The following is a 21601-nucleotide window of genomic DNA, read 5'->3' on the forward strand; positions in this document are numbered from 1 at the left end:
TGTCTGTCCCTGCTTACAAAGGTGAATTCAATAACAGTCATGGTTAATAAGAATGAACCGTGATCCTCACTCTCTGAGGTCATTAGGTATCCTAGAAGACCATGTACATCTGCCATAATAAGCCCATAAGACCTCAGCATAGGTCTTAGTTCTAATTTTAGGAACTAACCAGAAGACCTGGCCATTTGTAGGCTGACGGTAAAGCAGTAGTTAAAAGCGACCAAGCGCTTTAAGGTCATCAGAAGTCATTTTCTAGAGCAGACAGTAGACTCATCCATCTCAAAATGCCACTCAATCTCAACTGAGAATTCAGATTGACTAAAATAAATCCATCTAAATAGAATAGAAGGTGTGTGTTTGGATGACTGGTTACAGCAACCCAATATTTAACCACAAATATCCAGACAGTGCATGTCGTATTTTTCATTTCACAAAAGGCATGTCGTGATTACGGCTGCAGAAACGATCAGAATGAGCTTGTCTAATATTGAATGATCTCTGGCAGCCCAAATACTAAGTTCTGTGATTATTCTAGAGTCCGTGTCCCCGTGTGTTGACCTTTGATCCTGACTCAGAGTCAGGTTTAATGTGCATCCGGTGCTAGGGCCACTAAATCCTCCACTGCATGGTTGGTTAGATAAAGTGGATTGCTTTATTCAGAGGCTTGTGGAGGTTTAAAATGATTTGGTTTTATCTTCAATCCATCAGATCACAGTCTTGTATGTGAAACCAAAGTTATACCTACACGGCCAAAGCAGCCAAACTGTGCTCGAGGATTGAGTCAAAATAAGGTTGGCTGAATGGTAAAGTGGACATGGATGGTATCCTTTTAAATTACTAACTTGGTATAATGGAATATTGTCAAGGAAGTCAAAGTCCCTCTGAAGAGGTGAAAAAGGTTAGCTGAGACCAGATCCTTCACCATGAAGATAAATCCTAAATATACCTCCCTTAATCTACTTACAGGTTGTGCAGCAAGATAGCTTTTGACTGCCTGTTGATCTCTCTCTCTCTCCCTCTCTCCCTCTCTCTCCCTCTCTCTCTCACACACACCCACTCACACAAGTCAAAACCCTGCCTCAAAGACGGCGTTTGACTTTTAGCATAGCTTTATGGTTTCTTGCTTGGCGTCAATCTGCGGCCTCAACTGTTTGGCTGACGGTGTGGACAACATGAGCATGTCAAGCCTTCTCAACCTCAACAGTCTCGGCAGGATTTGCGGATCCAGTCACGGTAGTGAGATGGTGATACTGGACCGAGTCAAGAGGAAGAACTCCGTCCGGAGAATGTCCATCATAGAAGATGGACAGGTGGCAGAGGTTCTGTATCTCATCCCCAAACAGTCCATGATGGAGCAGCTGCCGTTCCTGGACCCAAACGACTACATCCTGTGTGAGAAGCTGGCTGGCATCCCTGCAGGTACAGAGTCACCGGACTTCAAGCTACATTATAATGATATTGGGAAAGGTGTAATTACATCATGATAGTATATGTATAAAATATGTTGTTTGATTATATATGATTTACTTTTTCTACATTTTGTTTACAGATTCTCCATATAAATATGTAAATATTGGAAGAGCGTTTTTAGAATGTTTTGAGGGAAAGTAAATGCTTTTTAAAATAAGCAATGCTTTTCTATAAAATAAATAAAGGCCTTCAAAGATTTTTGTAGTGTTGACCTCACAAGGGCCACACTTTGCCCATTTGTCATTTAAAGTGCATTAGTGTACCAAAAATGTACTTTAAATATGATAATTATTCATCTTTGATGTTTATTATTGTTTTATCGATCACTGATGATCGATGGCTCTGTATCAAATTCACATTCTTATAAATGTCATTTTTAGTGTTTGTCCCCTATAGCATGTTATCCTTTGATCTTGCCTGATCTCCCCATACCAAAAGTCTCTAAAATCACTATTGACCTCCTTGTGGCAGCGTCTTCTGGTTCACTCTCCGTTTTTGTCCTCTGTGGTCCGAGCCATTCATTCCGTGTCTCAGTTGGCTCCTTGTTTCACCCACACTCCTCTCTTCTGGTATCTCCTAAACCAGTTCATTCTATTAAAATCCATATCTTCCCATCCCGCCTGAGTCATTTAAAATATCTGGGTGTGGTCCATGACATCATCCGAAGTGCAGTGTCCTCCTTTTATCATCCAAAGAATCCCCCCAACCTCACCTTCTTCCACCCAGCACAGCCAACATTCAAGGCCACCTCACCCATCTGTTTGTGCCTTCTGCTCCATTCTCTCACTGCAGAGCCCTCAGACACACACAAAAAAAATCTAGGAGGACTCTACAGTGAAGAGACAAGGGAACATTGACATTAACCAGACTTTAGTCAGTCATCAGAAACTTAAAGTAGAATCTCTGCACATGTTTAAACTCACACAAAAAGTTTGCACTTCCTGGCATACACACACACATTCACGCATGTTTGTATTTCTGTTCTTGTGGCGACATTGTGAGGTTTCTCATTGGCATCAATGCTTTCCCCAGCCCCTCACCCTAAACTTAACCAGCCTAATAAGTCCCCCCACCACCACCACACACACACAAACACACAAACACACACACACACACACATCGCGTCACTGTGTTTCAGACCACCCCTTTCTGGCAGGAACCAGCAGTCCAGATAGTTTGTTCTCACTCTGATGCTGATGTCACGTTCCTCGAGTATGAAAGGGAAAGGTAGTGTTTTTCTGTGATTTTGCTGGTGGGAGGTGTGATTATTTCATTTCTGTTTAATTTAAATAATAGTTTGTTTGGTCATTTATAAGTAAGCCAGCTCGATGGGTTCTTTTTATATGTTTGGATCTGCTGAAGTTTCTTGGCATTAACTCACTTGTGCCTGCGCCTGCATTGTATCATGGTAGTCAATGCTTATGAAATGTTTGCCTTCTGGGCCATTTGCAGAAATACCACTCAAGTGAATCATGATTCAGCCTGTCCACACTGCTTGAGCACCATAATGTCATGGTTTAACCAGTGTTTTCACAGTGTACGGCTTAAATAAAAGCTACAGTTGCCAAGTCGGGAAAAGTGCAGGGCCAGCAGCGGGAGTGAAAGTTGACCAAGAGCATGTGATTTTGGAAATACCTCAGAACTCACTTTAGATAATCTAGTTTGCCAACACAGATGTCTTGTTGTGCTTTTCTACAGGCGTCAAGCTATTTTGAAAATTGAATTTCCATTGTGCTTGGCAATTACACCCTTCACTTCTCTTCAGTCTTTGTTAAAGCATTGTGGTTTCCACTTATCACTGAAGCTTTCATTTGCTTTCATTGGTCCACATAGCTGGTTGAATATAGATTCCATGCAAACGCACACAACAGGGATTGTCTCTGCCTGACATAGTGGGTTAGGTGATTAGCTGTGCGGCTCAGGTTTCTCTCCGCTCGCCGTCTTTCTAAATCTATCATTTGCTAATACTTCACACATATCAGCTTCGCATTCTGAGGTAGACGGCGAGATCCTGGAGGTCAAATCTGGTCTGACAGAGGACTGCGATGAACAGTGACATCACAGTGGTGATTATTTTTAGAACTGGTTGGAGCTGCTTCCTCACAACAGCGAGGCTGACTGTCCCAATCTGATTCGCGGATTTATTGTTTGGCATGTACATGCTCTCCTCTTGTTCACAAGCGTTTACTGTTTCTCACAGACCTGCGTAAGCGGATGAGGGATTTAGATCCGTCCTCATTTTGTTTATTCTGGGTTTGTTGCACTCAACAAAGTGGTTGTGTACCGATGGAAAACCCCTTTATAACCTATTGGATGTTCAGTTACAATTATTTTATCCGTGATGCGCCTTAGTAATCCAGGAGATTTGTGAGTAAAAGTTGCAACCTCTTCGACTTCCTCACCTAATATTTGAGAACTAAAGGTCAGTTACTTACATTTACAAATTACCAACGAGAAACCAACCGTTTGTGTCACCTTTGACAGTGAATCAAATTGCTTTAAGTGCTGGAACTTTTCAGATTGTCCATATAGAGCTACAAAAGTACTTGGACAGTGCACACCTTCACCAATATCCATCTACAGTGTAATTTCATTTTATTGCAATGTCAATATCCTACATGCATTTAAATCAGTTAAATATTCTGGATGCAATGAGCTCAAATATACAGCAGATGGCAGTAGTGCTTCCCTTCGCCCCTATTATGGACATGAAGAAATGGCTGCTCTGCACAGGATGAATGAGACGATCATCCACATTTGGTCCTCTAATACCTGCAAAATCAATTCATGTTCTCCTGTTTACAACCAGCCAGAAGGTTTCATTGACATTCAACCACTACCTGATAAATAATCTGTAATATTTAGATTACTCTGTGTAGTCATGACCAACAACTCACGTTATTTCAGTTGTGCTGTTTGGATTCAATTTAATTTGTTAATAATTCAGAAATAACTCTTGAGTTTAGCAGTGGAAGTAGAATGCTGCCTTTTTTTTTTAAGTCTGAAAACTGTATCATGTGATGTCAGTGCTTACTGTATATATACTATGTGAAAATTGACTTTCATTTGAACTTCAACTATGACAATGTAAGATGAATCTCTTTCATATCAATATTTTAAAAAGTGTTATCGGAGAAGAAGACATGGCAGAGGAGACACATGACTGTGAGAGGTTCCGTCTGCCTAGAATGAATTGGTGTGCAACTCTTGCAACATGTGAAACCTGACTCCTAACATTATTTAAGGATGTGACTGGAATGTAAAAATTATTTTACATGCTTCTGATAAATGGCTGTAAAGTCAAAGAGAGAAAGCCCATGCTTTTGATCTTGGGGAAGACACATGTCTTTGTCCTCTCTCTTCACTGAGGACCACATGCAGGACCGAGGTTTCAGGTGACGTTGACTGAGCAGGCGTGAGCGGGTTCTGTCTCATCTGCAGTGTTTGGTGGACTGGAGAAAAATGCTATTGTGTGATATCCTTACATGAGGTGGTATGAGATGAGCTATTAGTGAGCTGAAACACGAGAGTCACAAGAGATGACATTCCTCACTATAAAGCCATCCAACATGTCTGCTGTGATTGTGACCAGTTCATTCCTCCGTCTACACCAGTGCTGCACGCTCAGGAGGGATGTCACCCCTGTCCTCCGGCCGTGAAACCTGTCATACCCTGCTTCAGGTGTGGCAAACCCTGTAAAGGACAAGTCCTGCGAGTCCAAACAAACCACTTCCACATCAAGTGCTTCACTTGCAAAGGTGAGGATCAGTCATTCATTATGATGTGAAGTGATCAATCCATGGCTTGCTTTTAAAAATGTAACTGTAGCAGTTTGCATATTTAGCTAGCGTCTTTTTTTCTTCCTCTAAACTTGTATTCTCCTACCATTCCCATTACACCACACCTTGCTGGACCTGGATTTACTTGGTAATCCTGAAGTCACAGCCCGGTGTGGTGAGAACGTGCTGGGTTCTCAGATGGTCATTTCCCAGAGCAACTGGATTTCATGGAACACATACTTGCCCTGACAGCTATTGTTGTCTGTAATTGCTGCTGACAAGCTTCTCTTGCTGTTGCCTTTTAATCACTCGGTAATGACGTTTACTGATCACACAAAACAAAAGCACTTTCCCAGCAGAGAGGGTTGCTGTGGTTGCTTTTGGGCAGCCTGCACTCCATTTTCAGAACCGCCAGCAAGTAAATAAAGTTAAATGGCAATGAATGCTATTAAAGCTACTAGTGTCATGATCAGCCCTTTCCTTGCTCTGGTCTTGTGTGCAGTGTGTGGCTGTGACTTGGCTCAGTCGGGATTCTTCGTGACAAACGGCAGCTATCTCTGCCCACTGGACTTCCAGAGGCTTCATGGGACGCCCTGCAACAACTGTGGGGGATTTGTGGAGGGGGACATGGTCACAGTTTTGGGGAAGACCTACCACCCGGCCTGCTTTGTGTGCACAGTTTGCAAGTAACTCAACACAGTGTTTTCAAACAAAGTAGTGACTTTGATGGTCCTATATACACACGCTGCAGCATCTTAAAGAACATTTGTTGATAGTGGGAGTGATAGAGGTTGATCTAAATAAAGTCAAATAACTTTAAATGTTAGTTAAATGGTTGTTGTGGAATAGAGGGATTTATATTGCTGTTGGTCAAAGTAAAAAATAAGTCCAGGTCACTAAAATACACCCTTTAAAGGTGGAGGACAGTTGCTTATTTAGTGCTTTGGCAGCTAAGATGACTGTTGTGATTTTTTATTTTTATTTTTATTTTTGATGATACTTGGATCTAAAGCAGAACAGACTCTAATTGACAGCTAGATGAATGTGTTGTATGCTGCTTTTCATGATTAAATCATCTTTTTTGCATGAAGCACTGGCCATTTGCTCATGTAATCCTACTTCAATATAATGAGATAAAATGATGAGCTTCATGATGGGAGATTATTACAACTGTAAATAAATAAAAATGTCTTTTATTATTTTTTTAAAATATTGTGTGTAATATTGTTGTGCTATACTGTGGTTATTTGGCACCTCTGCTTTAAGGTCTACTAAGCTTCCTATTTTTGACTAAGGTTTTGGACATTTTTTTCTCCTGCTTCTCTCTCTGTGTCAGACAACCGTTTCCTGCCGGCGATTGTGTCACCTTCAATGGTAAAGAGTGCATCTGTCAGCGATGTAATAAACCTATGTCAACTCCTCCACAAGGCGTCAGACAGTCGAGCAGTAAGAACATTAATCAAATCATTTGTTCATTGAATCGTTGCTTGTGGAATAGAACGACTCACTGTACCACCTTTTTGAAACTGTTGCTTTGGGAATGTGAAAAGAAGAGCTTGAATTTGAGTGAAAAATATGATGAGAAAATGAGTGAGTACTTCAAAAATCCACATAAGTCAAAACTACTTTTGATTCTATTCTCAGCATTATTGGGACCAAATGTACTTAAACTGTCCAGAACGATATTCTGCCAGGTGTTGTACGAGAAGCAGAGTAAAGCTAAGTTACATGATTTAGGAGGAGAAGAATGTGACTGACAGATTACTGTGTAATGTGTGTTTCAGACTGCAGTGCTTGTGGTCGAGACATCAAGAATGGCCAGGCTCTCCTGGCTCTGGGTGGTCAGTGGCATCTCGGTTGCTTCAAGTGTAAAGTCTGCAAAACCATGCTGAACGGGGAGTACATCAGCAAGTTAGTTTTCTAATGCCTTTTCTTTATCTTAATGCGGCTGCTGTTTAGGGGTGTAACAATTAATTTCAACAACGTTTCAATTCAGCGGCTTGGAATCGATTCAGGAGCTTCTCGGCCAAAATTCTAACCTGTGTCTCTGTAAAATAATGACCTGGAGTCCTGTTGTTTCTTCTCAGTATAAATTCATTCTGGATACAAACAAGTCAAAAATTTGTGTCAAATGCATTAACTTTCATTCGAAAAATTCATTTCATTTCATTTGAAAAAAAGTGCAACCAACACAACATTAACATCTACATATAAAAAAGTGTAACCAGTTGAATGTTATTGAATAACAAACATTGAACTACTTCAGTTTTTTTCAGTAAAGATAGAATTCTAATATCAAAATAAAGTGCAACATTTCTTCAGGCTGAATGAGCGATCAGCCTATTCCTCTCATGTTAATGAAGAAACAGATTTACATAAACGTCTGTTATGATTTAATACAATACATTATTTTCTGATAATTAATTGCGGTTTAAAACTATTTTACCTTGATATAAGGTGTTTGGAAAACCAAGCAGATCTATCTAGTTGGATCTATACATCGATTCACTCGCTCAATCGTACACCCCTACATCCATCTGCAATAGACCCATACGAGACATGAGTGTTCAAGTTTTGCTCTTTCACTGACAAGTGGAGATAATAAATGTCAAATAATCTGGAAAATAATGTGAAATTTTCAAAGTTGATACTGGTAACTGGGGAACTGATGTACTGTTGCTTTATCAACTGAATCGGAACAAGAATGAGGCATAATGACCGAGAGATACATGTTAAGAATCTGAAGTCATCGAAAAGTTGACCGAAATTGTCTTTAATGTATCGCTGTTGATACCGTTTTTATTATTCAATATGAAATACTTTAATTATTTGTTTACTTCTTATCTATAGGAACTGAAAAACGAACCAAGTCTAAATGAGAGCAAACAGTGTGACAGTAAGCAGAGACTGCTACAATAACTAAACTTATTTATCTTTCTGTTCCGTTGCGTTGTGTTTCAATTTCTTCCAGAGTAAAGCCAGAAAAAGCTGCCCACATCTAAATACTGCTTGTATCTTCTGCAATGTCACTCACAAACCAGGTGTTTGTCTCCTCAGGGATGGCGCTCCGTACTGTGAGAGGGACTACCAGATTCAGTTTGGGATACAATGTGACATGTGCCAGAGGTTTATCATGGGAAAGGTCCTTGAGGTGAGATATGAAGAGCAGTGCACTTCTGAATGAAGTTCTAGATAGTGATTTGATTACTACCAGAAGGCATATAGCGATTTTCAGGAGTCTTCCTCTCTATATAAATGTCTTGTTGACGCTCAGGCTGGAACCAAACATTACCATCCCAGCTGTGCAAGATGCAGTCGCTGTGGGAAAACATTCACAGAGGGAGCTGAAATGTATCTGCAAGGTCAGTTTTCGATGTAGTGTTAGAAAGTCACTGATTTATTCGGTCGGTGTATGACTGGTCTGTGCAGGGTCGACCGTGTGGCACCCAGACTGCAGAGATGGCAGCAGCAGCAGAAGTGAAGACAAAGTAAGAGTGGCGCAAACCTTTTTTTCTAAATTCCCTACTCCCACATTGTCTGTTCCATAGAGCTCAACAACGAAAACACCTCTCGATTTCTTTTTCCCTCCGGAGCGACTGAAGGTTTACAGGACTGCAGTTTGAGTGGTTTAATCATTAGTCAGTAGTTTTAACGGCACTTGCTTGTTTCCCTGTTGAGCGGACTGACCGCTGGAATGCCGTGCTCCAGTTTCAGTAGAAATGCAGGTGTTTGACGAATGGAGAATTTAGCGATCGGGCTGAAATGTTGCTTCCGGGCCCCTCACAACTGTGTATTATGTGGTGTGTGACGTCTTGTACTAACAGACCGACACTGGACGTGAACAGCATGAATTGTGTTGACTCCCAGCCTTGTGCAGTATAATAGTTAATATGCTTTATTTGTGCGTTGCTGTTCTTTATTTAGTATTTATTTACCTTACTTATTTATCTGACTCCCCCCCAGCCCGTAAGATCCTCGTCTGAAAGCTCCTGCTCCAGACCAGGCTCGTGCACTCCGGGAAGTCCAGGTCACATCATCTGTGTAAGTTTGCTCCAGTTAACCAAGCACTGCAGGCTGATGTTCAGTGGTGTTTTATGTTTACATTTTATTTACACAGGACGGAAGTCACATGGATAGGGTGTTTGATTTTGACCGCAGATTAACAAACTGAGCTCACTACCCAGAGTCTGTAAATATGATTGGGCTCTCCTTGACTGGTCGGAAATAGTTTCATCCTGCTCCGCAAAAAAAAAAAGGAATTCAATTGTGGTTGACTGATTAATCATTGGGCAGGATTTCAAATATTCTGACAAAGCTTTTGTGTATTTTCATGTGTGAGTGGTGACATGTGTATGTGCCTTGCAATGGAGCCCGTGAACCTGTCCAGGCTGACCCCCAAACCTCCCCCGAACACTGAAAACTAGTAGCAGAAAATAACTTAATTCAGGCAGCTGAATGTTGATGCTCAACCACATATTGAATGGAAAGTGCAGCGCTTCTGATTCAGTCCACCATTTGTTGGGAATACACTTTAACCCAAACAAAACATCTCAGAGTAAGAGCTACTTGTGTTTGGATACAATGTGACACAGCCGACAACGTGGTCTGTTTTCAGAAGCCAAGTCAAATGAGTGGGGTGTTGTTGGATTAAAGTTGAATTCCACTTTCACCTGATGTGTCTGCAGCTTGTGTAACTGTGCCCTTCATGTCTCCCTGCTCTCCCTCTCCTCTTCCACCCTGTGTCCTGGTCCCAGGCAAAAGTAGATAATGAGATCATTGATTACCGAGACTTAGCAGCAATTCCCAGAGTCAAGGCTATATATGATATAGAGCATCCCGATATGATATCATATAAGAATGAGGGCGCCAACTCCTCTGCTCTGGACAAGAAAGACAGCAGGCAGGAGAGGCAAATCTCTGCAGAGGTAATTGAATCAAAGCGATTCACCGGCATGTTTGTGTGTCATTTCTCTACTTGGTTTCTCAAACCAAGGGCTGTGCTGTATGTTCATTGTGTTTGCGACAAAAAAAACATTTCTCATTATTTGATAAGAAGCATGTAACGTCCATATATTGACCTTGAGTGCTACATAGTTATTTGTTTATTTAAAATAATTAAATATTCTTTGAAACGTATTGGCCATTATCAACTTATGGGAATACCTAAAATCCTGCACGAGTGAATCGGTGGAGCTCCATATTGAATAATTTCAAATAAAGTATATCAAATTATTGTGAATATGATCATACCATTTTCAACTAGTAAAGTCATGATGATTTCTGCTATTTTTTGTGTCATAATTGCATTGAAAGTTGATGAATCTCAGTGTACTAAGTACGTGAAAAATTATTGTTTTGTAAAGTTTCTGAAACATTCTTGCATTTAAGTGTAAGGTCACAATACAGTAAAATGTATTGGACAGTTAAAGTGCCCCCTGGCGGTGATTGAACTGTACCTACAGTATGTGAGCACATTAAATGCTGTGCAAACGTAGGCGTTTTTTTTCCCATTATGTGTATTTGTATTCCCCACCTGACTTTTCTGCTCGTTTTGTAAAAGTTGTAGTCATCTGAGCATTCAATGTTGTGCCCACCTTTTTGCTAACTGCCATTATAATGTGTTTTTTTTTTGCCTCTTGTGCTTTAGTCTTCAGGAAACGTCTCAGAAAACACAGAGGTAACTCCAAAACACCTCGCTCCAACACTGGCACCTACTTGTTGCAGTGAAAAAAATGGTTTCTGTATCATTAGAGAATAAAAGAATAGTTGTGTAGTTGACTCACCGTATGAGCTCTCCATTGCAATTATGGAAGGCTCAACATACTAATAGTTTGAAGAGCCTGTGGTTGATATGTTAAAATATAGTGTCTTCTTTTCACTTTAGTGAAACCCTGTGGAACGATCTAGTACTGTGAGGTCCAAGTTGAAATTATACCTAGCTGATCTGGTCATTTTGAGGCAACCTTTAACACTCTATGCTTTTTCATGCTTTGTATTTATGAGATGGCCGAAATCCATTTCCCTTTTTCTGCCCCCAACTTTTAAGGGAAGCTGTGACCTCCAAAAAAGCATCCCAAAATCTGCCAGCCACGGCACTTTTGGAGTCCCCGGGTTGTATACGCGACACAGTTACACTCCAACTCCGTCCAGATCACCGCAGCACTTTCATAGGCCTGGTAAGAGGCAACAAGGAAGTCAAACCGCACTCTTTCCTTCCTTTTTAGAATCCATTTCCCCGTGTTCCTATGTGTCCTCACTTCTCTCCTGAAATAACACACAGGGTCAGTGCCTTCTCCTCCTCCTCCCTCTCTGCTGTCCTCTGACAGCTACACCTGCCCCACTTCTCTTTCCCGTCACTTTCTCCCTCTAAGTAAAGGTAAGACTGCAGCGTTGTGTGAGAAACCTGACTGAAACTGAGACATACATTCATGCATTTGTCAAATCTTTATCTTAGTCACTGTCCAACTGTCAAAGACCTTTATTTTTATAAACTCGATGAATATTCATTTGATCTATTTTTGTCCGTATGAATTATTGACAGCATCCCTCACTATCTAAAGCATCCACTTTTAACACACCACTTTTTTGAAACGCCTCCACTTCCTATGTGAATTTAGCTCAAGCCTTGTCAGCTCTTTTGATATCAGATGTCAGGACACTTAGGAAGCAAACAATTAAATGTGTTGACATGTGACCTGGAGGGTTATAATGCTGAGTGATTGACTGTGTTAACAGACTTCAGGTGCCTGTTCATGCTTGTGTGGGTCGACTCATTGCTTGCTGCCACATAGTGTTATTTTGTTTCTAGTCACTGTTCTGTTCTCTGTTTTTTGATTTTCAGTGTCGATTTGTTTACGAATATGACCATTACTAACACTCTACCTCAATTGCAGTAGTGCTATCTATCTGCTACAATACCTATGCTACTACCACCAATACAAGTAAATCTACTGACATGACAACAACCTCTAGTACATATACCACCATGAATACTTTCCAGCTACCATTACTGTAGATTGTTATTACTACTTCTACCACTGCCACTGCTACGCCTACTGTGCTAATATTGAAACCAATACTTTTTTGAAACCAAAGGTCTTTCTATATATTCTCGCTGATATTAAAAATCAGAATAAAAGGCAAATGATATACACTCTGCTGCTATTACTAATAGCATTGTCAGTACAACCACTAATTCCATCTGTTTACTGCCACTTGTACCACATCCACCACTGCAGAATTTACTCATTCCAAAATCTGACAACACTATGGAAAGCTGTTTGGTCATACATTCAACATCAATCTCATTTGAGCTCTAGTGCTGCATTTTGACTGCTAGTGCTGAAAAAAAAACCTGAGTACTAGTACTACAAAATGTACTAGTACTTTTAGAACTAAAACAAGGTTGATATCACCCATGTCAAATATATGACCAAACAGCGTTCCATACAACCCCACTACTGCAACAAACCACCACTGGCACTACTCCTTTACAGCTATCACTGCAGCACAAGAATCTTTGATTTTCATCATTTTCAATCTTCTACGAAAACTACAACAAATAAAACTACTGCTAATACAGCTAGTGCCTCTGATGCTGCTCCCTCAACTACTAATATCAGTGCCTGTAATATATCAGTCCAGTCCTCTTCAAGCAACGCCGTTGTCTCTCTGCAGACCAAGGATTCAACATGTACAACAAGCCTCCTATTTACAAACAAGGTATATGTCATTCTGTAAAGAGTCACTTGTGCACTTCATACAGTTAAACAGGCTCATGTCTGGTTCTCAGATTTTCGCTTTTTAGCGGGAGAGGCTTGTTCGCTCCTGTCCTTGTATGGAACCGCAAGTGTTCTGCAGATGAGCTAATCAGTTATGTATTTTTCATCCCTCTCAACCAGACCCCAACGCCACTCAGACCTCCTCCCTGCCTGGATACAGAATCAATGGTCTAAACCCTGTAAGGAGCCCTTCATCTCCACTCATTTACACATCAATATGAATACGTTACTAATGTGTCCTCCTGCTCTTCAAGCAACACTCGCTGGATTTATATCAATGTGGCGGAGGTAGACACTTTGTTTTTCAATTCATTTCTGACATTTGATTTAGTACTGATTGTGCTTTTATTCTTCATCACGCTTTTCAAGATTTCAAGGTGAGAATGTTTTTTTTTTTCCATGTCTCGTGCGTGAGTGTGATGGCATTCAGAGTTTGCTCAACTCATCAAGTACAACTAAGGGGGTGTCTGATCTGCTTTACTTGTTTGGAAGCCTACGAATGACTTTTGCTTTATGCTGCATGCTTGCTTCATTCTCTAGTTCAGCCATGATGGCGGTCGCCCTCTAGCAGGAATGGACAGGGGCGTTTCTTTGCCTAATTTATTGGAGCCAAAAGCAAGTACTAATTTATCATTTATCTCATTTTATTGTATTAATAACACATAATTCCATCTAATCAAAGTTGAGCAATGTTTGTCATTCGTAGCATGAATAAATATACACAGTGGGAATGCTGGCTTTTTGGAGTGAAGGATCTTACAGTGTCTGTCCCCTCCCGTACCCAGATCTATCCCTACGAAGCACTGGCAACCAACAACAGGCGCCCAGTGAAGCTTCCAAGAGATGTTGACAGAGCCAGACTCGAGGTAACATACTCATTCTTGCTCATAAACCTTCAGGAATGTAAAAGATCTGTGTGTGATGATGCACTTCTTGTCACATTTGTGAAAAATGTGTAATACTAATGTCTTTGTCTGTTGCAGCGCCACCTCTCACCAGAATCCTTCTTTGAAATTTTCGGCATGGACATAAAAGTATTCAATACCCTTCCCCTCTGGAAGCGCAACGACATGAAGAAGAAGGCAAATCTGTTCTGAATAATGGCTGAATCATGTTGTATTAATTATTAACGTCCGCTTCTACTTCAGAGAGCACTGATGTGTTTTATTTCTGTGCACCAACACAAAAGGTTAGTGCCTGTATCCCAGACAGGGAAGGTCTTAAGTTTCCAGAGGCTGTACTTTAATTGCTACTCAAACATTATTCAAACATTTAATTTGGCCTTTTGAACAGGTCGTTAAAAAAGTCAGGAAAAAAAGCCCACTGCGTCATTGTGGACGCAAGGGGGCGATAGACAGTCAGGTTAATTAATTTCTTTTGAATGGGTTACTTTTCAATCCTTTTTTTTAAACTTTTTTTCTAAGGTTTTTAGAAACAACATTGTCGTATATTTACCATTAAATGAGTTGCATGCTTTCTTTCTGGAGGCACAATAGGATTCTGTTTAAATCTCAGCCTTTGCACACACGTACGGTTGCATCATCATGCCATTAAGGGAGGAAGGTGACAGGTGCATGTTGAGTTGGTGGTGAAATTTCTGGTTGCTGTTTCAGTCAGGAAGGTGATGAATGTGGTGCTCAAAACAGTGACCTTCATTTTCAGCCGTTTTTGTGCTGAGCAGATTATCAGACATGATCTCACTCCAGCCTCTACAACCTCTGCCTTCTAATGGAAAAAAGGATAAAGCTAAGTTTGAAGTTTGTTTAACTAAAATTTACATTTCAGATCTTATTTCTGACTCGCATTACTTGTTGCTGGCCAGGGTGTGTGGTGCATATTTTTTCCCTCACCCTGTATGTCACCATCAGACATACAGTTATGATCAGCAAAATGCATCACTGGAAAACTGCTTTTGTGAATGGCTAATTTAGCTATAAGTTATTTTAAATGACACACTCTTCATATTGTGTTTTTAAATTCTTTTTCTGAATGCTCATGTTTTTCCTAGGCCCTGGGGTCATTGTGGTTGAAAGGGTTCAACTCCAAAAATGCTGTATAATTTCGGAATGTTTAGTACACCTGCCTAGAACATTGTAACTGACAGAAAACAAATACTTTTCTTGACAACATTATTGTTGGGTTTTTTTGTATGTCAAGTTATCCAAGCATTGAATTTCACATTTGGCTCCACTGCTTGTGAATTATGAAGATGAACACATGAAATGAAACAAATAACCATCTAAATAAACACCTATAACTAATAAGCAAACGCTGAATAAACAGAGCCTACTGTCTGGCTTATCTCAGGATACATGATGTTTACACAGATGGAGAGGATGTTTTGGTGATGGAAGTTTTTGTGATGATGATACCATGAGAGAGCAGCACATGTGGGAAGTTGTCACTGTAACACAAGTTTACAGTATGTCATGGGCTCTGTTATGGAATTTTCACTTTCCCTATATCCGTATTTCCACAGTTGAGAGCGGGAGCCAACTGTTAACCTAAAACAGTTAAAATATCTCTATATTTTATAGCCGAAGGTCCCATTGCATAAACACGACGATTAGCATGTACTTAAATGTTAATGTGTTAAGGTTAAAGCACTTAAACAGGATCACCAAGCTGACAGGAGATAAAGTGTCAGTCAAACTAGTTTCTCAGTAGCACATTGTTGTTCTTACATTGTTGTCGTTTGACTGACAAGCCTCAGATCAGAAGTGACATGGCTTTTCGAAAGCTTCTGTAGTTTTAGTGATGATGTGCTCCCTGTGTCTGACAATAAAAACGTATTCCATCACACTGCCATGGGACAATGAGCAGAAGATAATGAAACGAATGAAGGAATGCACACGTGTAAATGCCGGATGAGTCACATATAATTGTCAGGTGCACGACTTTACTCCAGGAAGCTCTACCCTGGGTAATTACACACTGGCCACATTAAAAATTCTCACTTCCTCAATCCACTGCTCCGATTGGCTGCTTTCAACAAGCACTTACACGGCTTACAAATGTGGTAGCAGCAGGAACATCCCTGTGTATGGGCCTGTTCAACTCAGAATGATTACAGTGTTCAGAAAACATCAACGTAATCCAATCTAATGTACCGTTTATACAGATTATACCATCTTAACTTAAAAATATTAATAAAAAAAAAATTTGTCCTAATAAATCACTCGTCGTTGCCAAGATAAACAAATTACCCAATGTTCTACCAAAATTATAATTGAAGCATGTTTATGTTTAATTCAATTGCTGGTGATTTTCCACAAGAACGTTTGATATTATATGAGACAATGTATATATTTTGACAGCAATGGATGAAAAACAAAAAATATATTCTATTTCAAAATGTATAAAATGACCATAACTGTCGTAAGAGCAGTGTTTTTCAAAACACGTGACATGATGTAAGGTTTTAGCGTCGTTGTTGGGTCATTTTTCCAAATATCTGCGATGTTCGTCTCAGAGATGAAAAGGGATTACTTTGCTTCAAAGCCCGCCCCTTACGGCTCGTCAGCTATATAAGACTTCCTATTGGTCCGTGGAATTGCAAAGCTCTGATCGGCAGGAACGGTTGTCACTCAAGCAAGCTCCACCCACCTCTCCTCGGACTGGATGTCCGGGCACGGCGAGGATTTTCACGAAAACATCGACCGCAGTCTGCGTCCTAGAACCAGCGAGGAGAACTCCGAACATGGAGCCGACGACGTGACAACCATGGCGTGTTTTAAGTTGGATAGCGCGTGGCTGTGAACGGTGACGTTGCAAGCGCGACATGTTTAACGGCTATGAGGGCGATATCACTTGTTAGGTAGGTAGGCGGAGAGCTAGAGGGGGGCCACGGTGGACTCCCTGCCTCGCAGTGTCGTTCCGCCTATGGAGGCTGACGGGACCGTTGCAGTCATCTGGAGGCCCGGAATGTCAGCTGTGAGACTTCGACACCTTTTTTGAGACGCGTAATTGAGGAAAACATAGTGCCCACCTGTCTGCCAAGTCAGCGAGTCAACTTCCCGGAGTCGTAAAGCAAAAGTTGGCAGATGACGGCGAGCTTCCAGGAGTGAAGATGACCACCGCAGATATCACTTAAAGTTGACTGAAGTACAGGGACAGCGAGGAAGCCACTATTCATTCACTCCCGGGCCGTGTTTTTTTTTTAACGGAGCTTTTGAGACATCTGTTTTGAGACGTTTTCGTCCAACATGTCACTGAAAGACAACCCCTGTCGAAAATTCCAGGCCAACATTTTCAACAAAAGTAAATGTCAGAACTGTTTTAAGCCCAGAGAATCCCACATTCTCAACGACGAAGACCTGAGCCAGGTGAGGACTAATGCATAGCAGTACTGTTGTAGAAGGGAGTGTTGCCTGCATGTTTGGTGTTCACGCTCTTAGTGGCCCATGAAGTGCAAACGTTTGCTTAATTGGGCTTCATTTGTGTTCCTGCCCCAGGGCTCGCTTGGGTCTTAATTCACACCGATTTGTCGGTCTACACCCATTCCGATGTCTCTCTGGATGATCTAGGTCACTGTTACTGCCATTTCATTCATTGTGAATGACTACAGTGGCTGAAAGTGAAAGCCAACATTTTTAAGTTTCCCTCTATTCGTTTAAAAGTTTCTCTGGAATTGTCTATCATCATCGAAGACAAAAACTAGCGTACAACCATTACTCCTTAGTAGTTCATGAATCCCCTCTTGAGATTGCATGTTCTCCTGCTGAAATATAGGCTAGGTCTCCTTTCATAGCATGCAAACGTACAGGGGTTGGACAAAATAATGGAACAACCTTAAAGCTTTTTTTAGCTTTAAGGTGTTTCCATTATTTTGTCCAACCCCTGTACATTGCAGTTAATTTGTAACTGTGATGTATTGTTCATACGTGAGTGTTTGTGCTGGAGTTTGGCTGCTGTTCCCCACCATAAAATGTACTTTACTTCTGTGTGTGAATGAGTAAATCAATATTAAATATTAGGTAACATGTGCGTCAGGAAACGCCGCCATGCTTAATGAATGCTCATGTGGCATAGGTGGAAATGACTAGTCTGAAGTTAGCAGTGACATTTTTTCTGTAAAGGCAGTCTAGTCTAATCTAATCTAATCTAATGTTGCTGTCCATCTGATTCGTGCTGGGACTGTTTGGACTTGTTAGAAATCCCATATTAATACTCAAGGTCCAATTGGAATCTGACTCGATTTTGCAATTCATTTTTCTTTTGCCATGTCATATCAGATTTGTTTTTCCAAGATGGATTTATTTTCATCTAGCATCTAATCCACTTCCATTATGTTCAGGTGTTCTTTATTTAGAATAGTAATGATAACTCGGCATTCTATCGCAAGCGAGGGGTCACAGACATGTCGCCCATCAGCACCAGGCAGCCCACAGGATCCTCAAGACAAGCCCCAGTAGGCTAGTTATAAAAAAACAAACTAAACAAACAAAAAAATATCAGTGAAGTAGTTGTCCTTCAGGTCACTCAGCGCTGTTGGGGTGTCTCATAGTTTCTGTAGGTTGTTGAACCCTGTACTATACCATGAAAGTCCACTCTGTGACCAGATTTAATTTATTCATACATGATAAATCTATTTCTCAATTCTAACTGAAAGGAAGTTACTCCTTATCCCAGTTCCCCATGACACTCTTGTGGTTCGTTTCCTAGCTGAATTGCATGCAAAATCAGCAACTCTTGTCTGAAGTTTCTAACTTTAGCATTGCAATTGTCTTTATACTATGTAGCCTGAATGTCTCAGGATGACCTATTTAGGTTACAGAGTAATGGATGTTAACTGCATGTAAAGGAAACATACACTTCAGTTGACCAATGACCAGAAGAGATGTCCAAAATAATATCAGCATATACATTGATATTGTTTGTTTGCTTTGCTTATCTGTAACTCCTTTGCTCCTATTAACTTGTGTTATTATTGAAACTGACATTGAAAAGTGATTGAAACTTTAAAATGCACCAAATCTGCTTTTATTTTTTATTTTTTCAAATATATAAGTTATCATATTGACTGTTCCCAAAATGAAGGGGATCTACTGTTTCTCTTACCTTCTCATTTTTATAGAAGTGAAGAACAGTTACAAAACAAACACATTTAAAGTCCCTGTTTAACCACTGAATGATTGAGGTGTAAACATTGACCTAGTTTCATCTGGTCCATTTCTCTTCATCAGAGGAGCTCGTTGCTCGTACTGCTGTCAGGTCATGTGAGGAGAAGCGAGGTGATTTCCTTTACAATGCTGGGTCCCTGTCCTTGTTCTTTGCACTTGCATAGACTGCCAGTGTGATTCTGCCTTGCCCGTGACTCCCCTCACTAGCAGTTTTCAAGTTGTGCCTCTTAACATTTGTCTTGCTTTTTAAATGGCTTGCGTTCTATATTATTCTTTATTGAATGCCCCCAACTTTCCAAGGTCAGATTTATTAATCAGAATACTTGCTTGTCAATGTATGTATGCATGAGTATATATTAAAAAAGTAGAAATATCACAATAAAAGAAAAAACTCAATGTCTAAAATACTAAAACCATTAAGCATATAAACCTGATAAATACGCAATATTATAAAGATAAACACGCAAGACTTCAAGTTCTGTTGAATATATGCATGATGCACAAGAGTAGTAGGGTTCAGTTCTCCTTCCTGCTGTGGAAGTCGAAGAATTTGGGGTGATTGTTCTTCACTTGGGGTGAAGTGATGTGTGCAACCAAAACCATGGTTCAAGGTTCCAGGACGTTGTGGATGGTTGAGTTTTAATGTAACGTGGAATGAATTTGAATGTCATATGTATCATTTATAGAGTTATGTGAGAAGTTATGTTCATGTGAGAAGGGTTCCATACACTACGGTGGCCTCTGTGCTAAAATGATGTTAGTGAATTACACTAAGACTGTAAAAATGCATTGTAACTGTTTTAGTTTGTGTGTTGAAACAAAAGTATGTCATGATGTAAATACAGCCTGAGGCGTCACCAGAGAACATGGGCTTATTTAAAGAATTGTGTGTAACATTTAAAAGGGCTTAAAGTTGACTCATGGAGTTGTTCCTGCTCATGTCTTTTGCGATATTGCTTGTCTACATTTTGACAGTTATAATTCAGAGTAGAAATGTTGATCTATTAAATAGTTGTTGTTTTTTTTTAAGGAGAAGTATATATTTTTATTCTTCTGGCTTCCACATGTTGTTGGTGAGGATGTGAGAGAATATAAGGTTAGGTCGGGTGAGATTAAATGTGGTTCAGAAAGGTAAATATGTGCACATAATCCTGCTGCGACTGAAAGTAACTGCTGACTGTGAGCGTGGTTTCAGATCAGGCATGCCAAAGTAAAATGCCAGAACACTGCAGTTTTTCAGTTTCACATTAATTGTGTTGTTACAAAAGCAGCCAGACTTAGTAACTTCTTTTCTAACGCATATCTGTTGTTGTTCTTGCTTATTTCTGCTTCAAGCTGGCCTGTCCACACAATCCTCCACCCACTCACTGGATCAGAGTGAAAATCATGAGTGTTGGACTTTTTTCCAGGGCAGCATGGTTTTGTGGAACGAGGCCAGCTGGAGATTGTAGCCTGCAGTCAACTCGAGGCAGCTTGTGATTGTGACACACCTCTGAAGTTAATCTTAACTGTTTGTATGGGTTTAGTTTATGTGTTGTGGGATATTTAACCCCCCCACCTCTCCTTTTTTTTTGTTATTGCGTCGGTCTTTGGCAAGGATTGTGATCCATCCTGCGGTCATAACTCCCCTGAATAAATGCATTGAACTGTGTGTTGACATGTTGACATCTCTGTTTGGTCGCTTCTATAAACATCCTAATTGTATTTTCTTCTTACCAGGCAAAGCCTGTTTATGGAGGATGGCTGCTTCTTTCTCCTGAGGGAACAAATTTTGATAATCCTTTACACAGATCCCGGGTAAGTGGTTTCTTAAGGGCTGGATTCAAAATAAATAAGATGAATACTCTGCTTGAGTTTTGCCATTTTCCCCTCAGTCCGGTTTTACTGAATTAGATGAAAACAGTGTTCTATAAAGCAAAAGGGTAACTTGGTTTTATGTCTGAAGAGCAGAGGAGCCATGGCCCTACTTCTTGTGGTTCAAATAATGTGTTTAAATATTTAAAAAGTGAAATCTTCCTGTTGGTCCTCCCTTGACTTTTGCACTAATGATAGATAATGGTTAGTGAACTCTACTGTAACCTTCAGCAGCGTAATATATGCTGTAGTCTCAAGTAAATGTGGCTATATATTTGATGTCCTTGAGTTCTGCAGTGAACTGCTGTGATTGTAAGGTTGCTGACAAAACTTGAGAGCTGTTCTGACAAGTTAAAACAACAACATACTAGTTTCACTTATTTGACATCTGACAAAAGTGAGTCCGGTAATTCTGGCTCCTGTAGTTTTTTCATGGAATCAGCAGCTTCCTGTGGGAGTCTTTGACATCTATCACTAGGAGCCTTGTTCTCAGGCCATAATGAGCCCAATATTGACTTTATTCCTAAAATCTTGCTCCCCTAGCATCATGTAATGCGAGCCTTGCTCTGTTGCACCACTTCCTTTATCAGCACTG

At 40.4% G+C, this 21601-nt stretch overlaps 2 protein-coding genes across 16 annotated transcripts in view; both read left to right on the forward strand.

Annotated features, from left to right (window-relative positions):
• The first annotated feature begins 1065 nt into the window (after positions 1 to 1065).
• On the forward strand, positions 1066 to 16478 carry LOC128759694 (actin-binding LIM protein 1-like). 8 transcript variants are annotated; one of them, XM_053866858.1, is made up of 17 exons: positions 1066 to 1419; positions 5085 to 5228; positions 5752 to 5935; positions 6586 to 6623; positions 7034 to 7160; positions 8307 to 8400; positions 8524 to 8611; positions 8679 to 8737; positions 9213 to 9290; positions 10004 to 10174; positions 10897 to 10926; positions 11296 to 11425; positions 12927 to 12971; positions 13151 to 13209; positions 13571 to 13645; positions 13816 to 13896; positions 14014 to 16478. In XM_053866858.1, the coding sequence occupies exons 1-17, from the start codon at positions 1113 to 1115 to the stop codon at positions 14125 to 14127; spliced, it is 1824 nt and encodes a 607-aa protein (XP_053722833.1). In that variant the 5' UTR covers positions 1066 to 1112; the 3' UTR covers positions 14128 to 16478. The 8 variants fall into 8 exon arrangements, 7 of the variants coding, with proteins under 7 accessions (XP_053722833.1, XP_053722831.1, XP_053722834.1 ...); XM_053866856.1 differs by having other exon boundaries at positions 6586 to 6695; positions 14014 to 16476; XM_053866863.1 differs by lacking the exon at positions 1066 to 1419 and adding an exon at positions 2632 to 2697 and having other exon boundaries at positions 6586 to 6695; positions 14014 to 16476.
• Positions 16479 to 16597: 119 nt separating this feature from the next.
• The window catches only part of si:ch73-103b11.2 (myosin phosphatase Rho-interacting protein), a 36012-nt gene continuing 31008 nt past the window's right edge, over positions 16598 to 21601 (forward strand). For 6 of the 8 annotated variants that reach the window (XM_053866848.1, XM_053866847.1, XM_053866855.1 and 3 more), the window contains exons 1-2: positions 16598 to 17355; positions 20872 to 20949. In XM_053866848.1, coding sequence (XP_053722823.1) covers positions 17236 to 17355; positions 20872 to 20949 — 198 coding nt within the window. In that variant the 5' untranslated portion in view covers positions 16598 to 17235. The remainder of the gene's footprint in view (positions 17356 to 20871; positions 20950 to 21601) is intronic. The other 2 variants (XM_053866851.1, XM_053866852.1) reach the window with 1 other exon arrangement.

The sequence above is a fragment of the Synchiropus splendidus genome, chromosome 5 (assembly GCF_027744825.2).
Source record: "Synchiropus splendidus isolate RoL2022-P1 chromosome 5, RoL_Sspl_1.0, whole genome shotgun sequence".
Taxonomy (NCBI): Eukaryota; Metazoa; Chordata; class Actinopteri; order Syngnathiformes; family Callionymidae; genus Synchiropus; species Synchiropus splendidus.

Bases quoted from the DNA above. Each gene is read 5' to 3' on its own strand.
- LOC128759694 (XM_053866856.1), top strand. From the start codon at position 1,113: ATGGTTTCTTGCTTGGCGTCAATCTGCGGCCTCAACTGTTTGGCTGAC. The intron at 10,927-11,295 runs GTAACTCCAAAA...CCAACTTTTAAG, and splicing joins ACGTCTCAGAAAACACAGAG to GGAAGCTGTGACCTCCAAAA. The intron at 13,897-14,013 runs GTAACATACTCA...TGTCTGTTGCAG, and splicing joins TTGACAGAGCCAGACTCGAG to CGCCACCTCTCACCAGAATC.